The 21,756-nt window shown below is 29.8% G+C and overlaps 1 protein-coding gene across 3 annotated transcripts in view; it reads left to right on the top strand.

The window, feature by feature from the left end:
• LOC129975828 (solute carrier organic anion transporter family member 4A1-like) overlaps nt 1-20,367 on the top strand; it is an 82,638-nt gene extending 62,271 nt beyond the window's left edge. For all 3 annotated transcript variants that reach the window (XM_056089060.1, XM_056089061.1, XM_056089062.1), the window contains exons 5-11: nt 2,059-2,229; nt 3,621-3,710; nt 5,136-5,331; nt 8,261-8,420; nt 11,875-12,068; nt 14,057-14,121; nt 15,622-20,367. In XM_056089060.1, the coding sequence (XP_055945035.1) occupies nt 2,059-2,229; nt 3,621-3,710; nt 5,136-5,331; nt 8,261-8,420; nt 11,875-12,068; nt 14,057-14,121; nt 15,622-15,977 (1,232 nt within the window). In that variant the 3' untranslated portion in view covers nt 15,978-20,367. The remainder of the gene's footprint in view (nt 1-2,058; nt 2,230-3,620; nt 3,711-5,135; nt 5,332-8,260; nt 8,421-11,874; nt 12,069-14,056; nt 14,122-15,621) is intronic.
• Nucleotides 20,368-21,756: the final 1,389 nt, after the last annotated feature.

The raw sequence follows: 21,756 nt of genomic DNA, 5'->3' as shown, positions 1-21,756 counted from the left end.
TAGTTTTTCTTATTTATTTAGTATTCAGTTTTTTCTATTCATTTAGTGATCGGGGTTTTTTTTTTCAACCTCTATCCGGAACAATTTGAATATTCGACTAGAGCAGATCAGAATAAAAAGTCAAAAATCGGAATTAACCCTGCTGGGAGGACCCTGGAGGGACTATCTGTAATCACTTTATCATCGTCATTAGTGGTAATATATTTTAATAAATTAAGAAACTTAATGATATTAAATTTAGGCACTGAACCGCTTATGATCACTACAATAAAGTGATTATACTCTGTTCCGGGAAGAATGCATACTATTTTAGGAAAAGAATTCTCCATAATTATTTTTTAATCTAGTTAATATTTGTCTTTTTTTATGTAAATTATTTAATTGTGATTGAACATCAGTGTAATCTAAAGTATTAACCCTCCAGCTGCGTATCCTGCGATTTCTGCGGGCTGGCAATCAGTCCATTTTCTGTTGCATCCCGTGTTTTTTGCAGTTTAGAGGGTTTATTTTTAAGATTACAGACTTTTATTATGTCTTATTACTATCGTGTAACATATAGTATCAGTTCACTTTCTTTGAAAAATATTTGAATTTATTTGCAAACATCGCATCTAAATCGTGATTTGAAAGAATTACGCAGCCAGAGGGTTAAAAATCAAAACACATTTGAGGCAAACTTTTAGTGGTGTACTGAAAACATATGTCACTCAAAATTTTGTTTTTATTTATCATCTCTCTCTCTCCTCCCAATTTCTATTCACTGATGTCTAATCTCTAATCGTACAATAAGTACAAGGATATATGCACCGAAAGATAGACTTTTGGTGCTTTTGTACCCTACCTTGCAGAGCCGCAGTGGTCTGGTGACAAGGCCTCGGTTTCAGAAGGGAGGGTTTCAGTTCAATACCCGATACCACAGAAAAACCGTTGTGTAAGCGGGTCTGGTGCACGTTAAATCCGTCGGGGCCAAACGTTTTACCGCTGGTTTGGTGTGGAAGTTTGGAATGGAGGTGCCAGCTCAGGTGTCAAAGGGACGTTAATATAACTCCGTAAACAACCACACCTTGCCGTGACGTATTACAAACGTATTTTTCATTACATTCGTCTTATTTAAATTATAAAAGTAAAATAAACTTATTATTCTTTTTCCTTGATAAAATGGAGCCTGGAACTTTCAACCATATTAGTACAAAAATAGCATCAAAATATCCGTAGTATGTACAGGCATATTTTAAAACTGCAAATGCGACCGGATATTCGATAAATGGATATTCATTTATCAGATTATGATATTTTGTTTGAAAGCAGATTAAAATTACAAGTTCATTGATTATATTTAACTATACCTTAGAAAGTATTTTTGTTGTTTCAGTACTATTAGGGCACATTAAAATTTGAAGCCTGACATCATTATTTTTTCGGAAGTCTGCAAAGTCGTCAACTTTAAAATCCTTCCCTATTAAGGCAATCTTTCTGCCTTTCTCCATTACAAATGTACTCTGAATTGCTAAATGTTGTACATGTCTACATGCAACTTTTCATATTTCCGTGTGGTATTGGCCATTATAATAGGGGTCCCTTGGCCTTTCTTCCCGTCTCTATGCCACTACAGATTTGCAATCCTTATCGAACAAGGATTGCAAATGACTAGAACACTATATTTTTAGTTTAGTTATATTAACGTTCCATTTTAAATCAACACAAGGGCTATTTTGGGACGGAACTTGTCATTTTGAGCCATGGTCAGATGACGAGTACGACACCTGAGCTGCCACCCTCCTCTCCAAGCACCACTCCAGCGGGAAATCGTTTGGCCAGACGGATTTAACGTGCGCCAGACGCTCTTACACGACGGTCTTTTGATGGAATCGGGTCTCGAATCTGATACCCTCCGGTTCCGAAGCCGAGACCTTACCAACAGGCACCGCAGCACCAGTAGCTATTCCGTCTAGTCATTTCAATTAATATTTTTTTGTAATGCCGCAAGATTTTGATTCAAATAAATAGACTTAAAGAGTAGTATTTAAGTGTTAAATATTTTGTTTGATTTCTGAATAGGTGCCCTGAGGATAAAAGCCGAGAAAAAGACGGAAATGCATCAAAAACTTCAAAACAGTGAAGCTGTTCAAAGTGGTTTCGGAACAAGTCTCAAGGATCTACCTTCGTCATTTCGATTCTTACTCACAAATCCAACATTCGTTTTCTTAAGTCTTGCTGGAGCTACAGAAGGTTAGCTAGATTTTAATTTTCAAATGTTTTTTTCTTTTTCTGTTTTTGATTGTTTGTTTTGTATTTTCTCTGGCATGACCGCTACGGCACTGCATCAATACTTTTTCAGTGCACAATATAATCTTTAATTTATTTAATTCCATTTCCGATATTTAAATCCATCAAAAATCTAATAGCATTTCCTTTAAATCTTTTGGAATTTAAGAAAACACGCAGTAAAAAAACAATAATTTTTTTTCGTTCTGTAGACTCTGGTACATGGCGATGAATGACGCAAGTTGTAATGTTTTTAAGACGATAAGTCGCCAAATATGTCAAACATTTTTTTAAAAAATTTCTCAGCATATTATTTGGTTTGGCAGCCCTTTATAGGTTTGACTAGAATTTTTTTCCCGCCTTAGCAAGAATCTGCTATCCAATTCTTCTATTTTACTCGAACTGCACCAAAGCATATCCGTTCCGCTCCACAATTTTTGAAGGAAGGGAGCTACTGTCGCGACTACCGCATTTTCTCTTTTAAAAGACGACAGAAGCGAGATTGAAGAGCTTTTCTACAAAAAATTCGACGCTTCCACATTTTAGACCTCAATGGGTTCAAAAAACACAATTCTGGAATTGCGTCAAACCATCTGTGACAAAAATAATTCAAAAACGCCTTGAGCTAGACGTATGAAATTTTGTCTTTACACCAAATTTGTAGATTTTCATCGAATTTCGAGCAAAATCCGTTAAAAGGAAGTCTGTCTGCCCGGTTATTCGAATATAAATTATTACGATAAATACAAAACAAGAAGAGCTAAATGGATAAAATTCGGCAAAAAAGAAAAAAAAAATTACATCCATGGTGCAGACACTTATCAAATTTTGAGGCAATTCAACCAGGGGTTTACCGTCTGTCGATCTGTGTTTCCAGATGTATGTAAACGCGATAACTAAAAAACACAATATCAAATCTTGTATGTGTTTTTGTGACTACAACTGTAATAATGTGATAAACTTTGGTTTTCGATGGATTGGGAAAAGCGTCTAAAACCAAAAATTGATCGCCAAGATTCAGTAAAAAATGTTAAATTCGCGCCAAAGGCTAATATTTCGTAACTATTGTGCACCAGTGTCATGCAAGGCATTCGTTTTTGATAATAACCTTATTGAAAGAGTGTGAGAAAGTTTTGGCAAGACCTTACTGCTGGTTTATCATTATTTATTATTTAATTTAATAGTTCTTATGTCTTTTGGAATGTAATAATGCGACTTCCGGATTATACGATATGGCATTTTATTTTTGATGAAATAATATGCTTGTATTTTGATTGCCATTTATATTCTGTTTTAGAAAACTTTGAAATGGACTAATCTTTACATTTATAACTGATTGATGTATTCTTTTCTAGGAATGCTTGTCTCTGGATTAGCTACTTTCTTACCAAAAGTTATTGAATCTCAGTTTAGTATAGCAGCTAGTTATGCAGCAGTTCTTGTTGGTAAGAATGAATTTCAACTATTAGCTATTTGTTATATATGTTTTTTTTTTTTAATTTTTTTGTTTGTGACTCAGTATAATAAGTATATCAAAGAAAGAAAATGATTTTAAAAATCCTAAAATAACTACATTATTTTTATTAAAGAGTTTTACTAGAGAGTTATTACTAATTTTTTTTCAAGTCTACTTCACTATTAAGTCCTTTTAAAAAAGTTAATATTATTATTTGGTTTGTTTTACTATTATTATTTAGGATTGTTTTATTTGCGAATCAGTAATATTATAATAACTATATTAAAGAAAAAAAATTAAATGATTTTAAAATTCCTAAACGACTATCTACTACTACTATGTACACAGATACTACTAGGTCTACTTTTTTAAAATCGATTTTACTACTTAGTCTACTTTTTTAAAATTTAATATTGCTATTATTAATGACATTTATGACCCCTTTTGTATTTGAAAGTATTAGTAATAGTTAATCATAATAGTAAATAATAAAATATTAGTAATGCTACATATCTTAGTATTTTTTTAATTGTTAAATCTTTGTACTTGGATGTCTTTTCTCAAACACCATATGAAATGGTGCATCTATTGGACGTTGTATCATTTTTTTAATTAAAAATTAAATTGTTAAACGGCCTACAGAGTGTAAGAAAATGTAGGTTAATTTTTCGATTAAAACCAACTTAAAACAATTATATAGTTTTATTTTTCAGATCAATAAACAAGTCCTTAAATTAGATATATAATTATTCATCGAATTACTTTTCAGAGTGCAAAAGGCTTTGCGACTTTTGAGGGCTTTGAGGGTCCTGAGATCTTGATTTTTTTTCTCCATATTTTCTGGGTTATTTAATTTTTTATTCACATTTAAATTTTTTTTCAATATAAAAATTTGTTTTTAAGGTTATTTTTAATTCTTTACGTGCTTGGAAATATATGTAATTATATTTCTTAAGTTAATTTAAATCCTAATTAATTTTCTATTTTTTTTCCTAAATTAGGCCATATTACTTTATTCTAGAATTTTCTCTTTATTTCTTCATCCAAATCTCTCTTTATATTTAATTATTTCTATCACATGTTCGAAAAAAATTGCTGACACTTTAAGTTCTCATCCTCCGAAAGAAAGGATAAAGATCTCTAATGATTGCAGCCTAACCTTAAAGATACCCAAGATTCCCTATCCTACATTGGCACGGGTCAAAGAAAGCGGAATCTTTTAAAAATAACCCTAACGAAAAAATTTCAAACACTCTGATTTTAAATAAGCAACAGTGATTAAGTTGAATAAATATTTTTATTTAAAAAATATTTCTGGAGTTTGTTCAAAATTCTATAATTGTTTAAAATATTATTCTTACCTCCTTATATAAGAGCGTTTTCATTATCATTGATATGTGTCGTTTTTTTTAAGGTTTGGTGACTATACCTGGGGCTGGAGGAGGCACTTTTCTTGGCGGTTACCTGGTGAAGAAACTTAACTTGCGCTGTGCGGGAATCATTAAGATGTGCATCATTTTCTCTTTCATCTGCGTCGGCCTTGTGTTCATTTTCATTCTTCATTGTCCCAATGCTAAGTTTGCTGGACTCAATCAGTTTCTCCCGAATAGGTATTTAGTGACCGTATTATTTTTAGTGACCGTACTTATTTTTTTTGTTTTTATAATAATTCTTTACTTTACGCGAACTCGCCAACTATTAGCCTAAAGAAAAAAAGTCGTTTTCAAACTTGACAGAAATTTTCGATTTATTAGAAAAGATATTACAAAGTTTGGAGACTTCAACATGAAATTACACGTTACAAGGCAGAGAAGTAGTATATATTATCATCCACCGCCGTCTGTAACTTAGACCAGAATTGGACATTTACTGGGTTTTCTGACCACGTCATTATATGATGTGCAAATCCGTACTTCTGTCTGGGCAACAAGTAATTCAGAAAGATTCTTATTATGTCGAAAGCGATTGATTTACCGATTATGAGAATAAAATTAAGCATGACTAAAAGTTAGTTAAGGGATCGTAAACTTCACGTTTTATTTATATTATTTTACGCTGGATTGTAATAACGGTTAATGAGCTGACGGTTACAATTTGTAGTATTTTAAATTTATGCTGATTCATTATATTTTCTTCTCACGGGCGAATTGGAGTTATTGTAGTATTGCATTTCAGCATTTTTTTTTTTTTTTTTTGTATCTGATATTGCATTTTTTTTTTCTGTTATCGCTATTCATTTTGATCCATCTTTAAGTAGAATTCCGGACCTTTATTGTTTACTTATAACATTGCTATATATTTACATCCAAACTGTTGTATTCATTATATTTTTTAATAACTCTGCCAATATGCATAAACTTTTCTACAACAACGTTTATTAACTTATCTGCGACAATCAGTTTTAAGATATTGTTGATAAGATAACAGCCTGTCTAGATAGGCATTATCTTCTAGTAAACAAATAATAATTTACTGTTGAAAAAAAATTTGAGGCGAAAAATGTTATTGAATTAGACGAATTATTTATGAATTTACGATAGAAACATAATTCCATTAAACTTCTGAAGTATTTTCATTTAAATATGTATTTTATATATAATTTAAATTGGATATTATATATATATATATTATAAACCTTATATATTAATGTATTATATATATATTACAAACCAAGTACTGTAAGCCTTACATCAAGGATCACAGGTTATGTGATTACAAATTTTTATATTTTGCAAATCTGATATGTGTGATGGAGTTTTTGGCTGGAATAGTGAAACATATTTAATTCGTTGGTAGTTATGGACTGAAAAGAACCATAAAATTTTCCCCATATTTAAAAAAAAATCAATAATTGTGATTATTGAAAAAATATGTTTATGGAGGGGAGAGGGTGCGGGGCTAATTATAACAATTTAGGAAAAATTTTAAATTTTTAAATGTAGCTGCGAATCTTTAATTATAAATATTATTAACTATTTTTAATACCTTAACATAATATGCATCTAAGACCAATTCCAACAATTTTGTTTATTTTAACATCAGATGTTTTTTTAATACTTGTCAGTTATTACAATTTGCCACTGATTTGGGGCAATTTTTTTTATTAAGAGTTTTTTTTTCTCTTTAACTAAGCGAGGACTTATTGGATTAATTCGGCGGCGTATACTTAGAAAAAAAATTTTATCTTTGAGGGTGCATGTTAATATTTAAAGCAGAAAGTAATTACAACCAATCCAACACGTATCAAGATGTATTTATTATATTACAACTTGTCTCGAGATTTTGTTATGATTCACCCCATGTATAATTTCGGACATTTTTGTTGATACAAAACAGAATATTGCCATTAGTAAAAAAAAAAAAAAAAATTAATTAAAGCAGCTTTTTTATAACTTATTACATTGGCAAATAAAGTAAATGAAAACCTTTTTAAAAGATGAACTAACTAACAGTGCTCACGTTATAAGAACTGTTCATAAAAGTCATATTTTGCAAAAAATTCTGATTAAAATATTTTTTATAACCAGTGCGTAACGAGTGTGTTACAACTTATTATTGTTATAACTAGCTCCTGACTCTCCTATATATACATAATTTTTTTAATATTTTGTTCTTACTTATTTCCATATTCCCCTCTGTCAGGATTGCTCATTTTTAAATATATTTTCTGAATTTTAAGAAACGTTCTGAAGAAATATGAATTTGAAGTTTATAAAATATATTATTTAAAACTTTCACTTTTAAATTTTCAATAAATTTTTAATCAGTATTTTTTGTGTAGTTTTGAAAGAGCTTCGCTTAATTGAATGTGAAATTTTTAATTAGGGAAATTTTTCGTTGACAAATCAAGTCAAATCCAATCATCAAGTTTCTTTAGTCAAATTCTTTTTCATTGCATTCTTATTATACATTATTTTGATATTCTGATGTTTCTTTCTTCGTGTTTTAAATTGTCTGTATGAAAATAATAAAATTTTCTATCATTCTATAATATTTTTAGCCAATATAATATCTTTATTTGCTCAGACAAAATGGCCAATATTTGCAATGTAATATTCTGAAATATTGAATGTAGGAATGTTCTCAACATTCGGCACGAATTTTAACGTTCTGGGTTGAAAACATCTGAGAATGAGAAAGGACATAACAATTGCCACAATAGTAAAAAAATCATGAAAATGACAAATTTTGTAACTTCTAAAGAAATAATTTCAGATTAATATTATATTTTTTTATATATATAAGATCAAATTGTTTTATTTGAAAGAGCGAAATTGTTTTCATTGGACGAATTAAATTATTTAGATCAATAAAATTATAATTCTAATCTAATTTTATAACAAAATTGCATTTTCTAATAAATAACCTATAACATTTAAATATTCCTATTATGGACGCTTGTTGATATTTCAGTACTGATACGGATATTATTTTAATAGTGTAAATAAGTATTTATATTTTGTGTATTTTGTTATTTTCATTCATAAATAATCGATATTTTTTCTTTTCATTGTACTAATTTTTTTTCTAATTTTACAGCTCTGATCAATCAGGCGTCCCTAAATTTCAAGGCACTTGTAATGAGGCATGCAACTGCTCCCCAAGACAATACGACCCTGTTTGTGGAACTGACAACATAGTTTACTATTCTCCTTGTTTCGCTGGCTGCAAAAATACTTATCAACTACACAGTACAAAGGTAATTGTTTAACCACAAAATTATCATTATTAACAGTTTTATGGCAAAAGAATTGTATTATATATTTTGAATAGCACTTCCTAATTTTTTTAAATAATATCCATAATATAATCAACCAGAGTTGTCTATAATGCTAGGTGCTATTGATGGAACTGCGAATATTTGTACCATTAAAAAAAATTGTTTTCCAATTTTAGTCAAATAAAACAGAAAGCATTTCACGTATTACAGAAATGCATAATTTGTATAGGTTTGAAAATTCGAAAGTATATATATTGTTCTTTCACAATTAATCTAATAGGAACTCCTCCTCCTATTTCAAACTAGAGCTTCTATGGTACAAAATTTTTTTTGTCTTTTTTCTTGAAACACGATGTCTTTTCACAATTAGTCTTATAGGAACTCCTTCTCCTATTTCTAACAACAGCTTCTATGATAGAATTTTTTTTTTTTTTCTTTTTTCTTGAAACACGTTTTCTTCAAATTTTAGTACGCATAAAACGCATTCTATTCATTATATTCGTATAAAACTTTATATAACTACATTTTAAGATATTATACTTCTTTTAAACTATTTTTAGCTTTTCTGCGCAATAGTATTAATCTTCAGATTCTATTTACTGTGCAAAATATCATTTTTTTTTTAATTTTCATGAACATGACATTTAATATTTTTTCAAATTTTTATTACTAACATGTTTATATGAAATTATTTAACCTAACCCAGAATTATTTTTCTGATCTTACCGATTTGTGGTTATGAGCTTCGTTTCACAAGTCATATTCGATTTCCTATTAAAAAACAAATCCTTTAAGAAACAAATATTTTTCTACTGTTTTATAATTAAAATAAATCATTCGCTCTACATGTCCTAAATTTTCTATTACATATTAAATTTTACTTGCGCAGAAAGATCAATTATTTAGAATTGAAACTTCGAAAATTTTCATTGTTGAAGACATCCTATCTTCCTCAAAAGCATCCCCACTTTTTTTGGTCTGCGTCATTATGGATACGAAATGTCAGCTTCTGTTTTAGCCTAAAGCAAATCTGACAATTTTTTTAATGATTGAATTCGTTGATTTGTCCAGTAGGAATAAAGCTAAGGAAGAATAAAATTTAGTTAGGAGGATCGAAAATTTCTTATTTTATTTACCTTTTTTTATGCCGGATTGTAGCACGGATTAATGAGCTAAGATCTGCTATTTTTATTATTTTATATTTATGCTGCTTCATAATATTCTTCCATTTGGAGATTATTTCTAATATTTTTAAATCAGATCTGAAATATTGTTAATAGAATGACAGTTTGTCTGGAGTCTTCATCTTCGACATATCTTCTCCTTTTACTAGTTTTTTGGAAATAACACATTTTTGTGCAAACTATACAGACTTTCCAATTATCTTCTCGTGTTAAAATTTACTTTTTTTCTGGAACTGTATACTTTGCCAAAGGATTCGAAGCGTGCGATTTTTACAATCATTGTATGTGGTATAGAAACCGAGTCTCGTGAATATTCTTAGGTTTTCACATTTATCTAATCATTTATCAATGAATAATAGAATTATTTCAATAATTTTTGCAAGAACTATGCTTACATTTTGTAGCAGTATTTTCTTCATTTTCTAAATTTATGTATTTTGAATAAATACATTACATTGAATATGTATTGTACATGATTTCATGTTTGGATCACCAGATAACTAAGTGTTTAGTATATTTGAATAGATGCAATTGAGTTAGTTATTAATTTTGGGGTGAAGCCGATCCATGCTCTTGATTACCTTTGAGCATGCGCAATAAATAACCGCTATTATTTCCCCATAATTTCATAAACATATTTCCATTTAATTAGCTTTTTCTTTCTTTTACTTTCTCGTATACGAAGTAAAGAGAATATATTGTAATCGTCAAAAAATTCGAACTCGAGATTTTTGACATCCCTGCGTTCGAAAAACATATTTTTGGAAAATGTCTATCTGTCCATGACAAAAAATAATTTAAAAAAATTGCTCTGAGCTATACGAATAAAATTCGGTATACGGTCTTTACACCAAATTTGTAGATTTCTATCAGCCTTTTGAACAAAATCCGTTCAGAGGAAGTCTGTCCGTCCCGCTATTCGAATATAACTTAAAAAGATAACTACAAAACGAAAAGACCCAGATAAATAAAATTCGGTACTCAGGTTTAACGTCTATAATGTAGAGACACATATAAAATATTGAGCCATTTCCAACAAGGGCTTGACCGTCTGTCGGTCTGTACTTTCAGAAGTATATAAAGGAGGTAACTCAAAAGTGCAATTATTTAAATACAGTACACTCCCAAGTGTCCGGTTCACGACTATCTGGCCTAGTTTCCTTTTATCGCTATTAAATGAGGAAGGCAAGATGTTGCATTGTCAAGAGATTGGAAGTGGGCATTTGCTACGATCCCCCGACGCGTCGTGTGCAAAATACAAGTTGTGAGTTAAGAGGTAAAGAGCAGCGTTCTGCTCGTTGTTCATTGTTTCGTCAGTGTGTAACGGACCTCAATTGTTGTTGCTGTCCCTGATTACAACCACACAGTACTTACAGTATTCGTAAATTGTTCTTGGAGTTATGCTTAATGTTTTTTAAGTGCACCACAGTGAAGATTTCAACACGTGTAATAAACGAAAAAAAGTTTTGTAGTGACTAGAATAAATAATTACTCTCTGTACAGCGACTAGACTCAGGTGTAACAGCAAAAACTAAAACTTCGGAGTTAGGTGTTGGGAAAAAGTACAATGGGGGAGGAGTTGGAAAAAGTACAATAGGGGAGGAGTTGGAAAAAGTACTATGGGGTGTGTTAAAAAATCGGGCAGAAATTGAAAAGTGGCACGTTGCACTAGCTAGTGGAAATGGAATAAAAGTAAGAAACACCATTCGCATTCTACGTCGCTTGAGATGAATAGAGAGCTTTGTAGCCAATAAGAAGTGAGAAAATGCATATTATAACAGCGTGTTTTGGTATAAAAACTTTGTCTTCTGGTATTGGTGGACAAAGAAATGAGTATATAGAAATCCGGCCTACCCTTCCGCCATATTAGGCCAGATACTCAGGAGTGTACTATGTATCAAATTTAATATTTGATTTTTTTTTAACTGTAAGTGTTATTGTGTTTCATATTTTTGTTTCAATCGGTTGTTAAGAACTCGTGTAGGATCTAAATACAATTTTCGGATACTTTTAACATCACTCGTAATATTCCGTATCTATTGTACGTCAAAGACACGCAAGATGTTCTCTGGAATAAACCTTTATTATGGAGTATGCGAGATAAATTCAAAAAGACCACTGCCACTTGTTCTTATCAATAGTTACATTTTTAAATTCTTAACTGCGATAAAAATAATTTTATGCAATAGGTTATTAAGAACCCAATAGAGCTTTTGTAAGAAAGCGTTTTATATTTTTTTCTTTTTTAGGTTTATGGTGATTGTGCCTGCATTGAGCATGAAGGACGTAATGTTACTATAAATGGACAAAACGTTGTGATTCAGGCATCTCGAGAGAAGTGTGTGAATTATTGCAGTTACATGCCGGTCTTTCTTCTACTTATTTTCCTTTCCATGCTGTTCACGTTCTTAGTCAGCATGCCATCCCTTTCTGGAACCCTCAGGTCAGTCATTTCATTTCTTATCAATTTATGTAAACTTTTTTACATTCTGTACACCATGTATAGAGAAAGTACAGTAATCTTCCAAAAATTCGAACTGTAGATTTTGATGAATTTCCACATTTAAGACATCCTAGAGTTCGAAAAATGTATTTTTGGAAAATGTCTATCTGTCTCTCGTTGACAAAGTTAAAAATTTTAAATGGTCCATGCGCATCATATTTTTAATTATAACTCTGAAATTTTTCTGTTATACTGCATAAACATATAGTGATACAATTTTGTATGAATGGATCATTTATTAACCTTAGAACATTTTATTGAAGACTTCAAACAATATTAGTACAATGATTTTTTTTTTAATTTTCAAAAAATGTCAACTAATTTAAATTTGGAAATAAAAATTGTGTTTTGAATGAATTTAAGGTTAATGCAAAATTTTTGTGTAGGATTAAAATATCTTTCTTAAGAATCTGAAAAAATAAATTTCTGTTCTATTTTAATGCGCATGGAATAATTTGCAGTTTTATATTTTAATATTTTTTTTCACTTTTAATACATTTACATAAAAAATTAATATATTTTGATAAAAAAAATTTACATTAGACTAATATAAAATTTTCATGAAAATTTCAAAATAGCGTCTCAGAAAATGAGAAATTTTGGCTTCAACATCCATTTTACGCTTAAGGGAAAATACATATAAAAGAAATTAATACAAAAACTGTTCTTTTTGATGAGGCAATTATTCTTCGAATTTGAATATATTGTTACAAACCTGTTATGTTTCTTCTCAGCACGGTTAGTTCAAACACTGGAAAGACGGTTTTATGACTAGTTCTGTTGGATGCTGATCGGATGCCGGTCTGTAATCTCAGAACTTTGCGACAAACTTAACAACCCTTTAGCGACTTGGCAAAGAATTTGATGACTTTGGCGACAAAATAGATATTACTGGAAACTTCCAGAATTTTAGAAGTTGAGTCAATAGGAACCGAGATACGCCTGGTGGGTCTAGAAACTTCTCTGCCCGCCAGCCGGGAACTATAAAAGGCCGGCAGTCAGTCGTGAATAAGCGTTGTGTGAAGCCCAAGCGATTGCTGAATTGAGCTTGTGCTTGTGTTTATTGTGGAAGCAGCGTCGAGTCGTGTGTGGAATAGCCAGTTGTGTAGTAGTGAGTCGGCGGTTGGATACAGCTAAAGCGAGGAGACAGTATTGAATTGCAAGCGTTTGGGGAGACCGTAGAGTGAAGATGCGTAGATTCCCTCCTCCTGCTGAATTCTGTCTGGTTGCTTTGTGTGCTGTGGTTGTTATTACTACCGATTACTACTTGTGGGATACTGTTTGTTAAAGTGTGCTGCTGTATGTTGCCTGTGTTCGTCTCGGCAGTATATTTGTCGTTTTTGTATTAGTGTCTTCGTGCTAAATAAAAGTCGTCGTCTTTTGTTACTGAAGGACTGTTTCCTTCATCGACTAACAAATCGGAAAAAGAACCTCGAAGTTCCGTAACAATATAATAGATCATGCGGGATTTAGAATAACTGCTCAAGTGTAAGAAGTATCTTTCATGGCAAAATTTTCGGAAAGTATGTCTTAGCTCTATAATTCTGAGGTTGATAATTATTCGCTGCTGTGGCTTGATGGTAAGTTCTCAGTTTCGGTACAGGAGGGTTCCAGGCTCGGAACCTAATTCCACCAATGAACCACTGTATAAGCAGGTCTGGTACTCATTAAGTCCATCGAGTCTAGATGCTCTCCCGCTGGTGTTGTACGAAAGCTTCGAGTGGGATGCCAGTTCAGAGGTCGTACTCAGCATCTGAATGCGGCTATCAATTATGAGGTTTCACCCAAAATAGCCATAATGTTGCTTTTAAACAGAACGTTAATCTAGCTAAACAGATAGTTCAATAAATTTGTTTGCTTTTTTCTTAAAAATGTTGCCTTAAGTTATTAACTAAAGAATACATTGTAATTTAAAATTTCTGTTTTAGATGTGTAGCTGAAAGCCAAAAGTCATTCGCTCTTGGTGTTCAATGGATTGCAGTTCGATTATTGGGTATGAAAATATTTCTCAAAAATAGTTAATATTGATTATGTATATTTAAAGAGAAACAGTGCTTTATATAATCATAATGGTGCATTCTAAATTAACTTGTTGTTGCATATTCTGAATCATGACAATATTTGTTGGATGGACAGTATTTATAAATTGCATAATGTGCCATGTATATTTAATCTTTCAAAACACTGTACCGGTCTGACCATCAAAAGCAGTGCTATCAAATTTAGCAAATCGTTATTTGTTGAGTAGTAGGCTCTCATCAAAGAGAGTTGTTTCAAAATTTTAATCAGATTTTTAATTCATTAAAGGTGTAATATAAATTTGGGGAGGGGGCTCCCTTATATTGGAGGACATTAGCGCATAAAACAATTTACACTATTTGAAATTCACGCCATTAACTTTTTAGTGATACCAATTTTATTTCCGTACTTTTGCATCTATATTTGGCATTTTAAAAATATTTTTAAATATATTTTACTACTGTATTTTTCATTTTTTTAGCTAATATACTTATACAAGTGCATAATGTGATTATATAAAATATGTTTTTGTATGTATGTTGTCACTAATAAACTTAAAAGCAAAATTTCAAAAATGATACAAAGATAGACCAAAATCATCAATATATTACTTTATATTTCATAATAACACTTTTCATTGTTTTAGCTGGTATAATTGCACACATGTATAACGTGGTCATATAAAATACATTTGTGTGTACACGTTATCACCTACTAAAGTTAGAAGCAAATGCTCAAAATTAATATAAGATAGACAGCATATTTTACAGCAATACTTTTAATTGTTTTAGCTAATATATTTATAGGTATGCATATTAAATACATTTTTGTGTAGATGTAATTACTACTATAATGGGAGCAAATTTTCAAAAATAATATAAAGTTAGAATAATCAAACCTAAATCATTAACACACTATTGTAGATTTTACAGCAATATTTTTCATTCTTTTAACTAGAGTTATTGTTTACATGTGCATAATATGATCATATTAAAGATATTTATATCTACTGGTTATCACTACTATAATTAAGAGTAAATATTCTGAAATAATATAAAGATAGATTAATCAGGCCTAAATAGTTTAAACACTACAGCATATTTTACAATTATATTTTTCATTGTTTTTGCTAATACACGTGTTTAATGCAATCATATTAAATACATTTTGTGTATAGATTATCGAAACTATATCAATCAATACTTATCAATAGAAAGTTTTCAAAAATGATATAAAAGTAGATTAATGAGACCTAAATCATTAACATACTATTGTATATTTTGCAGCAATGCAGTTTATACACATGTATAATATGTTCAAATTAAATATATTTTTGTGCACATGTTATCACTATTATAATTAAGAGCAAATTTTCAAAAAATAAAGTTTGTCTAATCATGCTTAAATCATTAACATACTATATTATGGCAGAGTAGTTTTTGAGGTTTTTAAAAAATGTTCTTCTATATTTTAGGCACTATACCTGCTCCTATCCTATTTGGATCGTTAATCGATGTCAGTTGTGAACTTTGGCAAGACACGTGCAAAGAACAAGGCGCCTGCCTATTTTATGATAATCAATTCATGAGCACGAATGTTCTTATTTTGGCCTGTGTTCTTAAATCCCTGTCCTGTATTTTCTTCTTCTTCGCTTGGCTGCTCTACTGCCCTCCAGGAGGCTCTGAAGAAAGTGCAGAAAATACCACAAAAGTTGACAACTGTGACCCGATGGAACTGAACCATAAAGAAATCATCCCAACTGATAATTTTAATAATAAGTCAAATTCAGATGTTCTCAAAGATAAAGTCACAAATGGGAATATTATTTGAATCTTTATTTCAATCTCAAAATGCATGTCTTTAATCTGTACTACAAACCCATAGAAAATGGGCAAAATCATAAGAAAATATGAATGTTGTATATAAGTGTGAAAACAAAGACAGATTTCTGATTGGCAGTAGGCGAAGGGGTATGCAGATAGGTCAATAAATTAATGTTATTAGCCTAATTATCACATGAATAAGTTTGTAAAAATTACATATTTTATGCATTATAAAATATTAGGACTACAATGTGTATTTACATTCAATTAATTAAATAACTATTAAATAAATTAAAGATTAATTAATTATTTTTTCAAAAAAATATATTGGGATGTTAATCATTCATTCATTGTTTAAGCTATTTTTTGGTTGACAGGTCTTTTTAAAGTGATTATTTTTAAAGTTAATGTATATTTGAAATTTATTATTTATTATAAATCTTTCATGAAAATTAAATGCATATTTTTTCCTATTAAATAAATCATTAACTAATAATTGTGATAAATTTTCAAGAATTTTATTACTTTAATTTTAAATAATTAACTTAAAAATAAATAAATAATATCATATATTTTTATAGTATTTAAAATAAAAATTAAATTGATTTACAAATTTTGGAACTAAATTGATCATTTATTAAATGAAGAGCATCACGATATGATTTGCCTAGGACTGTTAAACTCCTAAATCTACCACTGCATGGTCTGTATCGCCAGAAGTAATGTACTGTTGGAGAAAATATCTGTGAATTGGAAATACAATTGAATAATTGCTATAATAGTGAGGACACTTGAATGTGGTGACCTCAGATTTAAAATTCATAATCTTAATTTCATGTATTGATGTGAACTCTTTTTATACAATTAAAATTTTTTAAGAGTTGCTGGCTCTGATATTGTTCCTTTATCTAACCGTGGTTCGAAATTATAAGATTCATCATAAAATATATATTATTTTTCTTCTAATAAGATTGAACTCAACTAAATCCTGTAGTGTGTTGCCGCTTCAGCAATGACCTTGCATTTTGTGGTGATTTATACCTGACTAGGTGTGTGGTATTATTCATCCCTTAAACTTTGTATCAAAAGTTACAAAATATTCTGTGTATAATGTATACTTTTATTCAGGCTTAGCAAAGCAAAAAAATATATATGTATAATCCTTGATGTATATTATACATTGTACATAGAGAATTTTACCATCATGGTACAAGTTAAATCACATTGAGCTGTAAATAAGTTACTGAAATCATAGTATATATCATTCAACAAAATTTAACTATCCTCATCAAAATTACACTATTTTGCTCTATGCAGAAAATCTTTTAACCAATGAATGAAAACAGTGTCATGAATTACTAATTGCATCTAATTTATATTTCTGATGTCAGAGTTTCAATTGCAGTATTGAAGGTGTGAGACTCAAATTTAAAGAATATTTGCCATATATACTATCGCCTTGGTATCAAATTTTTCCGGATCAAAGATTTTCCTTATTATGTGGAACAGCAATTGGGAGAAAGAATGTAAATTTTTCACCGCCTAACCATGGCTTACAATTACTATTTCATCAGAAAATAACCCTTACATGGGTTTAAGCCATGATCTAATTCAATTAAAATAAATTAGCTCCTATTGATGTAAAATCGATTGAAAATTCAAGAAGACAGTAGATCGTAATGATTTGAAGGAGAAATGGATATAAAGATTACCAGCAAAAATTGTCAGATAAATATCCAGTTTTTAATTTAGGTAATTCGCTATAAATGATAGTCATAATTTTAATTTTAACAAATAATACAAAATTCCTTTATATAATTAAAATTTGAAGTGTAGTTTATTCTTTTTACCCATAGAAAAACTATTGAATGAATTGGAACTTCTAGTATGGAGGTATTGAAATGTTTTGAGACACTTCTGTATATTTCTGATATTAGAAAAATTTTTAATGCTATGATTACGAATCTTAAAAATAAAATCATTAAAATGAAAAAATTCTTTTTCTCAACACAGGTGAAAAGAATATGTTTTAAATGTGACAAATTTGTTCAAAACTTTTTTTTTTTCAAATTATTTTTAAGCCAGAAGGTAGGACATAATGGTCAAATACTCCCCCTCAAAAAAAAAAGTAATTTTTATTAAGAACTATTTAAATTAATTTTAAAAGGTTTATCTTATTAATTTTAGAAGGTTCTTTTATCTCTGAAGTCCTTTGATTGATGAATGGTAAATTTTCTATATATGCCATTGTGTCATTTTTAGCAATATAACTGCTATAACCAGATCAGTTTTGCTTGGAAAGTATATATATGTGTGTGTTCTTGTTTTATTTTAACATGATAATGTCTGTAGGTTGTATTTTATCTGTAAATGCCATGATGCACTACGCTGGAATACGATGCTAAAATCGTTCTAAACACTCCACTTGCCAAAACATTGAACCTGGAGTTTCCAAATTTTGCAGGTAGTTAGTTACTTCTTGGCTAGAAAGCACTAATTAAAAAAGCGGATTCTTTTCCAAAATTTTTATTCCATTTCAAATTAAAAATTAATCGAAACGTCAATGTTATTCTCACTATCTCTGCAATATATTATTTCTCAGAAACTAATTTTGCATCACTAAAAAATAAAAATAAAAAATAATTAAAAACTTTTCATTAAGACTAAATCTATTGCAGTTCAATTTTTTTCACGTAACAATAAATTTAGAAATATTTTTAAGTATATTTTACAACAATATTTTACATTGTTTCAACAGTATTAAATATACTTTCTATGTGCACAAAATCACTGCTATACAATTCAGAAGTAAAAATTTAAAAAATAATATAAAGATGAATCGAACTTAAAGGCATTATCATGTTACAATGTTTTCATTTACTTTAAATATGGTAAAAGATTGAATATTTTAAAAAACAAACAGTATTTTTAATTATCCTACTTAGAATGTAGAAATGACTCAACCCTGACTATTAGTATTTCAAAACAATATTTTAATTATTGATTTTTAGCTGATTTTTTTTTTGTTTAAATTTTCCTTTTGTTGTTTTTGTTCAAAGTACCCAATATTTTTTTATTTGCATTTTCATTCATTCTTTTGTTCTTATATAAAAGAATATGACTGATTAATTCAATGTTTTAACTGAAAAATATGTCAAAATTAAAACTGCAACCGTATTTCAATAAAATCTTGCAAAGCTTCGAAACAAATTATAAAATTCTCTATTGGTTTCTTATAAGAATTCGTCAGTGGTTCTTTAAGGTGATCAAATTAAGTGGTAATTTCTCATATTAAATTATATACCACAGGGTAATTAAGAATGAATATAGCGATTGCAAACGGCTATAACTATTTAATGAAAAGAATTTATCGATAAGATTAACACATAATATAGACGTACTCAATTGTATATATACTTCTGAATTATGTACATTCGTCATAGATGTTCTATGTGACTTTCCTTGGTCACACGGACAACAGCTGGGCGGTAATCCATTTTACACCATACATTCTGAAGCATGTCCGCAGTCACCGACGCAAGCGTATTTTGAGTTCTTCAATTGTTTTGGACATGTGAAGCACATACACCCTGTTTTTGTCATAACCCCCACAGATAAAAATCGCAGGGTGTTAAGTCTTGGGGTTCTCCGCATTTGGAGTTTCTTAAGTGTAACGCTGACAAAATTTTCTCTGCACTGTGATAGCAGAATGGCAGTTGTTCAATTCCAACACTCAGAATGCTTTCTGCACGGGACTTGCCATTTTCATTAATGAGACGCCTGCAATGAACAGGTTTCTTGTCGTTGCGAAGTTACAACTTGCGCGTGCTTAGGCTTCCGCTTCACTGCACCTGCGCCTTACGTAAAGAAATTTTGAAGTTCCGTCTACAGTCTATGTTAATCTTATCGATAAATTCTTTTTCATTAAGTAGTTACAGCCATTCGTAATCGCTATATTCGTTTTGAATTACCGTGTATTTCTGAAAGAATATCCATGTAAATATGTCTAACTCTGTTATTCTTCAAATGTTTTCTGTGTTTGCAAATGAATTAAATGTGCATCATATATATATAGCTGTATATATATATATTACATTTGGAAAGCAATTGTTTTGTACTTTATTATTAAATTTCATGGAAATCATTTATTTTTAAAGTAATATTTATTTATTTATTATATTTTTATTTAAAATGGGAATAAGTTAAGCATCATTTTTTGTACTAGTTTTTCATCTCATCAAACGTCACTTTCATTAGTTCAGCGATCAATAGTCTTATTTAGATTTTGTACCATGGGTTTTTTTATACAGTTTTATTGATCTCTTCAGCAAGTGTATTTTCAAATAAAAATAATTTTGTATATTTTGTAAATATCTTGTGGTTATGGCAATTGTTCAATGGAATTGGAAATAAATATGTGTTGAAAAGTCACGTTGTTGAAGCTATTTTACTTTTGAATGCATTAAAATGTGTCGACTAACTTTTACCATCTGTTTGCAAAAACTTAATGTTTTTTTTAAAGTTAATTCGTATATTTGTTTTATTTTAAATCTATTTATTTCATTTTATACAGAAGGCCTGTTAATCGAATCATACTAATTAATTAGATTTATTTTACATGAACATTATAAATATATATAGAAAAAAGTTCTTCTAAATAGTATAGGCGTATTTTTTTTCAATACATTTCATTTCACAAAGATGCGAAATTTCACGTTTCTGAACATTTGAGCATTGTCATATGAATTTATAGATCGTTTCCTTTTCTTATAATTGAAATTTATGCCTTTATTAAATAAAACAATTTTTAAGGAATATTGATAAATAAAACAGTATTAGATTCAAACTGAATAAAATCTTGTATCATATTTTCCGCCCTATTCGCATTTATATATGCGTGGTGAAAGCTTATAAGTCAGTTAACAGCTACGCTGTGCAGGTAATTGCTTTTGTATTGTGGTCATGTTACTCGGCTGCGAACCACAAGATCCCAAGTTCTATTCTCGCTCATAACAATCCGCCACATATGTATAATTATTTCATATTTTTTGTTATTATCTATATCTAAATTATTTTCATTTCAATTAAAAGATTAAAAAAAGAGGGATAATCTAATTAAACAACTGATCCGAATTTCAGACGTGAGCCGTAGCAGTGAGCGTGTGCACTTTTTCCAGCAGATAATCGCTATGACTTGTATATGGAAATCTATGTTCCTATTTTCCAAGACTATTATCTCACAAAAAGGATTTTTGCATTACCTGAAAACTCGGAAAATTACTTTTTAATCATGACAGCTCATTTTAGCACTTCTTTTTTCTTTTCAATAAATTTAAAAAATTTAATTTTATCCACACTCTTTTACAATGTTTTTAATATTATGCCGGGTATACACTCGGCCAGTTATAAAACGGCAAATAGGCAGCGCATGCGTAAAAAGAGACTGATTTATGTTTGCCACAATTTCATAAGATAGATATAGGCATTCCATGCTTTGCTATAAATTGCCGTTTTGGCGTCCCTCGATTTTTCTTTTTTCCTACGTATCGTATTAAAATGATAGATGTTTACACAAAGAAACATGTTAAAATAAAAAGAAGGTCGACATACCTAAATTTTGAAAACTATAGAAAACAAATGGCAATTAAAATTAAAAAGGAACACAACCTCGCATCAGGAAGAGCAAAAAATATTCGGAATTAATCTATGATAAGTGGTAAATTTTTTCACGCCAAAAAACCGCCAAATTTTACAAGCGCATGCGCAGCAAGAAAAAATATAGTACA

Source organism: Argiope bruennichi, chromosome 7, assembly GCF_947563725.1.
Source record: "Argiope bruennichi chromosome 7, qqArgBrue1.1, whole genome shotgun sequence".
Taxonomy (NCBI): Eukaryota; Metazoa; Arthropoda; class Arachnida; order Araneae; family Araneidae; genus Argiope; species Argiope bruennichi.
The sequence above is the reverse complement of the archived record's forward strand: the minus strand, read 5'-3'. Positions and strand labels throughout refer to the sequence as shown.